The 10,333-nt window shown below is 35.5% G+C and overlaps 1 protein-coding gene across 1 annotated transcript; it reads right to left on the bottom strand.

Annotated features, from left to right (window-relative positions):
- Positions 1–8,250: 8,250 nt before the first annotated feature.
- Positions 8,251–9,305, bottom strand: LOC147076218 (uncharacterized). Its single transcript, XM_085941665.1, has 2 exons — positions 9,099–9,305; positions 8,251–8,692 (listed from the first exon to the last, which is right to left on the bottom strand). The coding sequence occupies exons 1-2, from the start codon at positions 9,240–9,242 to the stop codon at positions 8,480–8,482; spliced, it is 357 nt and encodes a 118-aa protein (XP_085797791.1). The 5' UTR covers positions 9,243–9,305; the 3' UTR covers positions 8,251–8,479.
- Positions 9,306–10,333: the final 1,028 nt, after the last annotated feature.

Raw genomic sequence — 10,333 nt, 5'->3', positions numbered from 1 at the left:
AAATTGATTAATTTTTGTATCATAAATATCATGATTTTTCCTTTATAACATTGATGATTTATTGTAATATATTTAGACCAAGCAAAGAAATTACACGTTACACCTCTTTACATTTTTAAGTTTAAGTCGACCACCCAGTTAAGTACCTCTTGAATTGATGATTGTTAATAGAAAGGTAGTTTAAAGTATTTTAATAAATAATTGATGTTTTATGATAAATGTTGAATTTCATTTTTTCACCCTTTCCTTTGCTCAGCTGTTATAAAATATTATTATATTCGCAGAGAGCATAATATTCATAGACTAGATACATCTAGACGCCACCCGTTGCATTGCTAAATGAAGCTGCGTGCCATGCGTTTGGTTTGTGGGTGAGCGAACGCATTCGTCTACAAATGTTCGAGACCATAGACCATTTCGGTAGTGCTCGCACTAGACGCTCAGAATTAAAATATAATTCTCTATAATAATATACAAATAAATTATCACGAACATGTATCAACTTACCTATGAAGCGTAATACCATCTTTTTGCTTATCAGTACGGCTACCATATTTTAATACAACACATAAAACCATCTTTCCTGCTTAAATAACTAAAAATATTTACCAATGACTATGTTTAACACAAAAAATAGCAATTTAGCAACACGAGCTACGACGCTACGTGAAGCGATTTACCACAATTTGTCGGCGATACTTTTGGAAACTAACTCAAACATATGTAGACCTTTTATCTTACTCTAGCGCGTGTCGCAGAGATTATAAGGGTGCCGAATACTTTCCCACTCGCACTCATGCATCGTTTTTGTTCAGGCCTTGATAATATTACTAATTGCACTTTTGGAGGAGTCCACACTGCTCTAAAGGGATCTTATAGAATATACTATATCACAATATTTGTGAGGGTGACATTCTTTATGAACATAAAACACAATTTTAAAACATATCTGCTCGATTAATGGAACCGCTGGAAGCTGAGTCCCATTGTATTCTTACCAAGCCGCAAAGGTCAATAATACTACCATAATTTGTAAAAAGCTTCAGTCACATTACGGCTAGTTATGCCGTAATTGGATATAATACTGGTGACTAAATTGGTAAAGCGCATCGGCCAGAATTCAATGTATACAGGTTCGAATTCTGTCAGGTGTCATATTTTTTTAAGTACCAATGTTTCTGAGGTGTTTTCAAACAGTGCAAGTAGGTAGGTATATTGTTCTTGTCGGTTTATAGGAAGCCAGCGACAAACAAATTTTGAAAATAGCTGATATACCTACTGGATTATTTGTTAGGTTAGGTTTTCATTTTTGTATTCATGAATTTTGCCAAAATCAGCAATAAAAATTGGCGCGGTTCCCGCCTGGCTTTCTGTAAACTGACTTGCACCGGTATGTAAATCAGTGCCCCGCAACCTTTTCTCCACGACACACCACAGGTCTTCACAGAAGACAGTGACACACCGCATGTTAAACAATTTATACACCAAAACATGGACCCCACATCCTGAAGGGGGACCCCAGACTAGGATATTTGCCCCCCCTACCTATCGCTAAGGTTAAAGACAGTGTGATACCCTAAAATAGAGTTTTTAAAATGGTGTTTGAGGTAAAATTAATGGTATTGAATGTTTGTATTTATTAATACATCCACTTGAATTATGGTTAGTTGTCTGGTTAAGAATATTTATTTGTCGAATATTGACACAATAATAATAAATAATTATTGTAACCTACAATCGAATGTTCTAAATTATTAATACCAGCGTAGTAAAATAGCGTTGCAGTCAATTATTTTTAATATGTGAGCAAATTTGTAATCTGTGTTTATCTTACTCCTTGTCGGAAATCCAAGAATATTCTTTTTTAACCGAAATCCAGAAAATAGCCAATGGAACATCTGCAAAATTTAGTTTTTAGAGTCCCATCGTTTCTCAATTCAACTTCAACGAAAGCGCTTCTATAGAATTTTAGAAGAAAAAGTACAGGTGAAGTATAATTAATAAATAAGATGTTTATATTATTAATTTTTGAAATATCAGTGTATGAAGGTATAGTGTTAGATCGCATCGTGAAATAGACATAAAAAAGAAAGGAAAAAAAAATTTATTTAAATGGATACAAACAATCAAAACCCAATAATGACGCGTCTAGTCTCCAGGGGATTTCAGCAGATGGCGGTGGTTTGAGAACCAAAGCCGCAAAATACAAAACGGAAGATAAAAAAAGAAATTAACTATATAGTACAACAGAGATAATAATTATATGATATAAATTATCGAGATAATATTACTAGACTTTATCCTAGGTAACACTAACAAGGAATCTTGTTCTTAAACACACAAATTAATATTAGTTAATTACCAACACACTTTACAGTTATATTGCATGAGAAAAACACTATTATAATATTCAATAAAGCTATGAGAGAATGTTCGTTTTATAGAGATTACTTTAAAAAGAATCGCGGGTTATACAGAATACAACGGCAATGATTTGAAAGTTGTAAATTCTTAATAGATTGACACAAAAAAAAAAACAAGGAAATTGGAGAATGATTTGAAATAGAAATAATATGAAGATTAATTAAATAACGATGTGGATGGTAATGGTACTCAATGTTTTTGGCGAGCGGGTTGCTGAGTTAGGGGCATCGGGCGGTAGTGCAGAGGGAGACCAGGTCTTCAGGGAGAAAAAGAAGCCTTCTCCTCCTCGTGCAACCTTATTTAATGCCTCCTTGGCGTGTGTCATAGGAGTGGGGGGTTGGGTCAACGCCTGTGGGGACTCAACTTGCCGCTTGGGGTCGAAAGTCGCCGGATTTTATATTCAAAGTTTATGGATTGGCTTTAGGTCGGCTGACGGTCTTTTGGGGGCCCTCTCGGGTATTGCCCCCACGGTGTTGTGGTTCTTTTGGTCATTACGGTCTCCGGCTCAGGTGTTAGGGGTCCTGCGAAGGTCGTCAGTATAGCAGATTTTGGGGGTGTTTTCGTGGTTTGCCGCTAGAGGTCGTGAGTGGCGCCAGAGTTATCGTTTTCGCGGTCTTTTGACTTACGGCGTGAAAATACACTATTCATAAAGTTGCCGGTATGGTTGTGATAGTCAGATCATCGTAGTGTTAAACAGATTTATATTAAGTTGATTGGGGTGGTTTTTTGAGCGACGAGGTCGGTTTTGTTGATTCCGGTGTTGTCAGATGGTTACTCGGGTACGTACATCTTTTATGCAGCGGGTACTTTATTTTTCGAGCTAACGCAACATGCCAGATACCTGTCGTCTAGAGTGCTTTGGTTTTGGGGGGTGGACATCGTTGCGTCGCGCTTTCTAAATGACCGCATCGGGCGAATCCCGTTGGTCCAGGGGTTACCATTCATACCGTGGTAGGGGCTCCAAATTTTGATTTGGTAATCGTACATAGTGGTTTACACTAAATTATAAATCGACAACCTACCTTTTTGTGATTTGAATGGTGTTTTCAAGGTATGTTTATTCACTATATGGAATATTACATTCTCAAATCTTGTGGGAAGAAATGGTTTATTAAATATATACATGTCTTTAATTTCTTAAAAAGTAGATATTATGTAAAAAATAGTTGAAACCCCTGCTATAGATTGTTTTAACTCCATATGAGGCAATTGACAAACCCTTTAGGTGAAAAATGAGACCACTCTCTTTTACACAATTTTGACATAAACTGCTATCGCGTATTCGCAATTGAACGAATCGACGACTGATTAAAAAGTAACGTTCTTTATTTTTTCAGTTCGCTATAAACACATTTAAATAATTTATCACCAGAATGAGTGATTTTGTGTTAATTTTATGAAACCAGATGTAAATGAGTATTACATTGATCACTTCTAATTGGCGTTTCAACATAATGAGTCATTTTGTGTTGTTTCATATATTCCGAACGTGCACAATATAAATAACACTTTGACAATATCGAAATAACTTTACATCAGAATAAGTCATTGTGTTCTTTCTTTGAATCAGATTTTATAGATGCGAAATTACATTGGGTACACTTGCATGGTTTTCAACAGAATGAGAAATTTTGTGTTTTTCATATAACTAAACCGAATACAAGAGTTATTACAGTGATCATATTTAAATGGCTTTCCACCAGAATGAGACATTTTATGTAATTTAATCTTACCTGATGTTGCAGAGCAGTAATTACATTAGTCAAATTTGAATGACTTTTTAACAGTGTACGATTTTGTGCAAATTCATGCATCACATTTAATGCATGAGTAACTACAGTGATCACATTTTTTATGTTTTTCATCTGAATGTTTAATTTTGTATATTTTCGTATCACCAGATTGTATGCAAGAGTAATCACATTGTTTACAGTCATTTAAATGGCTTTTCACCAGAATGAGTCCTTTTATGTGTTTTTAAACCACGTGATACACATACAAGTGACATTCGTGAAAGACATTCGTCACATTTAAAAGGATATTCACCATAATGTACCATTTTATGTAATATCATATCTAATACATGAGTAATTAGTACTGATCACATTTGAAAGGTTTGTGTAAAAAACTGGTGTTATTTAAACGGTCTTTCACCAGAATGAGACATTTTGTGTGATTTCAAATTAGTAGATGTTATAGAACAGTAATTACATTGGTCACATTTAAATGGCTTTTCACCAGAATGAGTCATTTTGTGGTTTTTCATCGTACAGGATGTAATACACGAGTAATCACATTGATCACATATATATGGCTTTTCACCAGAATGAGTCATTATGTGTTTTTTCATACCACCAGAATGTATACAAGAGTAATCACATTGTTCACATTTAAAAGGCTTTTCGCCAGAATGAGTCATTTTGTGGTTTTTCATCGAATAGGATGTAATACAGGAGTAATCACATTGATCACATATATGTGGCTTTTCACCAGAATGAGTCCTTTTGTGCCTTTTCATCGCACTGGATGAAATACACGAATAGTCACATTGATCACATTTTGATAGCTTTTCACCAGAATGAGTCATTTTGTGCCTTTTTATCGACGAATATGAAATACACGAATAGTCACATTGATCACATTTTAATGGCTTTTCACCAGAATGGATCATTTTGTGACGTTTCATGAAATCGCGTCTCTTGCATGAATGATTACATTGATCACATTTAAATTGCCTTACATCAGTACGAGTCATTTCATGTAGTTTCAATGAATCAGATCGACTGCTATAATTAACCATCTTTTCCGGTTTTAATTTTTTCTGACAAGCTGTGTGAAGCCGTAATAGAGATAGCGATGCAAAAAAATCAAAACAAATACTGCATACAAAATTTTCCTTATGAAACTGTTTCTTTTCAATCTTTATAAAAGCTACTAATAATTCTTGATCTGTGACTGTAGATTGCATTTGATTACATTTGACAGTGTAATTGACGGCGTCTGTATTAGTACTGTGTTCATAATATTTCCCGAGTTCTCTCTTAATTTCTTGTTCGTCAATCTGTATTTCATCGTATGGCTCTTGTAATTCTGAGATTTTCTTTGACAATGTGACACTAGCGGTATCGGTCAATGCAGAAGTTGCAGGAATCAACTAAAAGAATATCAAAGTGAATAGTAAAAAATGTATTTAAAAAAAACAATTAAATAACAACCACTGAATACGCATGAACCTTAAATATATTATTTCAGACGATTGCTAAATGTAACCACAGGATTTGCTCATGATGTATTTTGTACGCATGTGGCTTAAATATAAAAGAAATGCGAACCCAGCTACAGATACACTCATATTGCGTCAATTACATTGAGCTACTTTACGAGCTGTTTGTTGGCGAATGTACAATATGCCTGAAAAGTCGCCCAGTGTCATCATTGAACAAGCTAACAAGCAGATTGTAAACAATATACCGAGAAAAAATAAAAGCCGGTCAACTTTACACGCTACATGCCGGCGTGTAGGCCTACTGCATCTGCGCAGGAGAACGTAATAGCAACCACCCGGTAAAAAAACGAACTACGTTTTGTCAAAATAGTCGCTGGCTTGTGTCTTCTCAGCGAGTGAAAAGTTTTGTGTGTCATCATCATTATCACAGTAGCTGAATCGCCCGCTTTTAAATTCGCCAACAAACAGCTCTTAAAGTACCTAGCTCAATGTAATTGATGCCTAACACTGTGAGGATACCTAATGCGCAAGTCTGGAATTCATTTCTATCAGAATTGTTTAATCCAAATTAAACATATTCGTTGACGACCTCTATATCTTTGAGCAGCAGATTAGTGGGTAATATCATACCTATATGAATTTTTCTTTTAACAATGTAGACTTTGAATGAATTTAAGTTTCGTATAATTGCATTTGAGTCGTTTTTTGCGACCTAGATTCGCCTTTCGGCATCTTCAAGCACCACGTGCACTCGCCAATAAGTAAATACACATTGTGATATTTGGTATCAGTACATACTATGAAACTATTTATATAAAGCATGTATTTTATTCATTTATACACTAACACTTTCTTAATAAATTTGAAAAAATATCACCAATTATTATCTTCACAGTAAATGCTGCGTACGTTAAAATCATACACTATGACAGCATATACACGAATTGTTGAAGTTTTATAGAGTATTGTGTTGGACATACCTGATTTACTGGTTTGCATTTTACATAACAGCAACTCGGCTGAGGATCCTCGTGAACGGTCTGGTTTATCGTGTCTTCAACATTGTCAGCATTTAAATCTACTCCCTGAAAATAAGTATTCAATTTTGTAGTGGACAGTAATTATTCTTTTAAAGAGTTTTGAAAAAGAATGATTATTAACGAAACTTTAAAATAAAGCAAATGGAATGTGTTAACAGCGTGAACCCTTACATCATTACATCGGTAATGATAAGATAAATGACAACTAATAATAACCACAGCAAGTAAAACGTGTATACACTGAGGACATTTGACGGAAGTCAAGCAGTTCGTTTTGTTTTGACTATAAAACAAATCAACTTTCATTTATTCACGTTATACAATCGGGTCAGTAGGTTAATCGATAGAATATTTCGTTTTTTTGATGTTTTAACCTCATGCGTTAAAATAAGCATATTACATTGCATTTTTTTATTCTCTAGTGCCTGTACATTGTTAAATTTCCTCGAACACCATTTGTAAATTCACCATAAAGGTGCTGTAGTCGAAATTCGCACTAAAGATAGACAACCATGACGTTAAATGCGGATTCTTTGAGATTAAATTGGTAGCACGAGACTGACAAGATATTATATTCGTTTTACTATGCATTTTGAATTAGGAAAGTGAGGTGACATAATAATCAATTTTTGAATGGGCATAATAATTATAATAAGCCCCGCCTGGAGCCGCGAGGTCACGAAGTTACAGCCTCACAACTATGAATTGATGTCCGACCGTTTGACGGACCTATTGTTCGAAATTTTCTGCAAACATTCGCTACGTATGTATTACCATTCTTCGAACAAAACCTCAGATAACCGCTAAAGAGAAAATTGCCTGGGAAGCGAATAGGTAGTGTCCAAATATACCATCCCCCCTCAAAGAACGTTTCAAATTCAAAATCAGCAACTTAAGCACAAATTTAAAAACAACATAAACATATACCTGATAAATATCACTAAATAAATATTACGCAAACGAACACGCATTTGGACAGCGTTCCTTCACACAGGGCTACGTACCTGGACGCCTTTCTTACAAAATGCATTCAAATTTGAATGCTTCGGCCGAATTTACCGTTCAGAGTTTCAAAAATTTGTAAGTTTCCCCTCACGCACTTCCGAGCGTGAAAGTACCCCTTGCCCTTAGGATTTTCAGATATTTGAAAGTAAGTATCGATACGACATCGAAGACGAGATATACGACCTCTCGTCCGCCCACGGCACGGCGGACGCCCAAGATTTGTTTCAGTCTAGAATTCCCGTGTTAACAAATATTTGTATAACCCCTACCACGCAAGATCATAATAAATAAAAGATGTCCAGTGAATACTGTGAAATGTGACAAAAATAAGCCCACCTTAAAAATGCCAGCGTCGTGCGAAGTGAAAGTTTTTGGCAAACCGTTTTAAAAATCAATGTTTATCCTTATGTATTATTACCAATGCTTGTCTATGCTTCAGTGTAAATAAATCCAGCTCTGTGCGGTGGTTTCAAATTGAAAATCTGTGTTATCAATATAACTAATTGTGCCCGTTATGATGTCCCTCACTCTCCAAACATAAAAAAATGACCGAAGGAGGACTACACAACACACACGTGAGTTCTATAAGATATCAGTAGGCATGTGAATAATAAAATGACATAATATTGGATACGTTTAGTCTGCTAGGTATTATCTCATAATTACCAGTACACAATCCACCTCAGTGTGAGTTCTATTGGCATTATAGGTACCTAAGTAAGGTGAATTGTTTTATCGCTGTCAAATAGTATAGGTAGGTAGTTAGAGGTAGTTACTGGTGACTTCATTCCGTCACCAAATCCTTCCACCCCTTCACACGATCAGTATTAATATGAATAAAAGTACTTACTTTATTCATTTGTTCCGAATAAGAACAACCCTGTTGCGGATCTTCATAATTGAATGGGAGGATCGTGTCTTCAATAAGCTCAGTCTTGATATCAATTAGCTGAGTATCTGTCTTCAAAGTAATTATTGTCGGGTCTGAAACAATATGCTGAAAAACAAAACATTATGTTATAAAATCAATAATATTTTTTAACAAGACCGACAATAGCGGCCTTTACACGCGCGTTCTTTACCGCATACTCAGGGGCGTACACGTCAGATGTCTGCTGCTACAATAATTTACATGTCAACTATATCCTGCGCGATAGCCCAACGTTTTGCGCGCCGGGATTGAGCGTCTAAAGGCATATCGCGCGTTCATTACCGCGTGATCATAGAAGTCGCTGGAGCGTACAACAATTCAACGGTTTTAGCTGTCAACTGATATGAAGAAATACAAAATTACAGCTAAAACAACAATTGGTAAAATTATGGCATTAATATTTGTTGATTCTCTGGAGAATGTTTATCCGAAGAAAGAAAGAAAAATAATAAATAACAATTGAAAAACTAACCTCGTCAGCGTGGCAGGGATCATCAGCATACTCTTGTTTGATGCAAGTATTTAACTCTCGGTTATTTCCTTCTAAGGACACATCGAGCCGACGTTGCTCATCTGAATCAGGCCCGAAGTGACCCGTTTCACGTTTAACGTCCATTTTACGTTTTGGAAACGTTTGGTCTCAACGATTATCCAGTGACACTAATGAACTGTAAGCGATACTGACTCACAAGACGGTATCTGGCAGCCGTGATAGTAGACAATGATTGCTTGTGCCATACACAAAATATAGAACATTAAAATATTATTGCCACATTACATGACGTATTATTTTAATAGCTGATGCATTAAATATTGTTATAATAATTAATATGCACCCTATCAATTCTATTATAAAGTGCAAAATATTATGAAGCATTTGACTGGACATTTTGTCTTCGAGTGTGAGGTAGATTAAATAGTGTGTAATATAAAATTTAATCAATCCAGGGTACATTTATTATTTCGCTTCGACTCCTGTATAACCCTAAAATAGCGCCCCGGTTCGGGAATTATTATTAAAAACAATAGGCAGACTCCACCTTTATTAATAATATTTACATTTAAAAAATGTTTAATAAGATACATCCTGATGAGTCGTATCAAAAAACATATTTCATTAAACAATATTAATTATTAGATGTTGTTGGTACGTACCTAATAATTGTTTTCATACTTATATTGTTTTTATCCGACCATGTCCGATCCTAATAAGATCATAATATTATTATTAGGTATTGTCTTCTGTCTTGACGTTTGAGAAAATGGATATCAGCTATTTTGCTCAACCTATTAGGTCCAGGCGGCTCTCGTGGTGCAATGCGTAAGGCGCTTGCCTTCCACCCTAGAGTTCCTGGGTTCGATTCCCGGTCAGGACACACAATATTTATGTGTTTTTCTCAAAGCCTGGTTATTTGTGATCGTTCAAAAATTACTAACAACCACCTTGTACGAAAAAGCAAGGAAATGGTTATTAATAAATCTTTAAAAAAAACCTATTAGGTCCACACAAATATTATTGAAAACAATATTATGACGTATATGTACTTGCCAGACCCAAGTTTCGAACCTGACCTACGACACGCCGAGCGGCCTTCGTAGCTGTTTAATTTTGATACGATATTACAAGGTAGGTAGGTAGTAGCACATACCTATCTATAACAGGGTTGACGTACACATATCATACGTGCCAGAGGTGGCACGTACAAA

The sequence above is a fragment of the Rhyacophila brunnea genome, unplaced genomic scaffold (genome assembly GCF_057557595.1).
Source record: "Rhyacophila brunnea isolate RB1 unplaced genomic scaffold, BYU_Rbru_1.0 scaffold_13, whole genome shotgun sequence".
NCBI lineage: Eukaryota > Metazoa > Arthropoda > Insecta > Trichoptera > Rhyacophilidae > Rhyacophila > Rhyacophila brunnea.
The sequence above is the reverse complement of the archived record's forward strand: the minus strand, read 5'-3'. Positions and strand labels throughout refer to the sequence as shown.

Coding starts and splice junctions, on each gene's coding strand:
- LOC147076218 (XM_085941665.1), bottom strand. CDS start 9,242: ATGGACGTTAAACGTGAAACGGGTCACTTCGGGCCTGATTCAGATGAG. Junction 8,693..9,098: donor ATCCCTGCCACGCTGACGAG/GTTAGTTTTTCA, acceptor TTTGTTTTTCAG/CATATTGTTTCAGACCCGAC.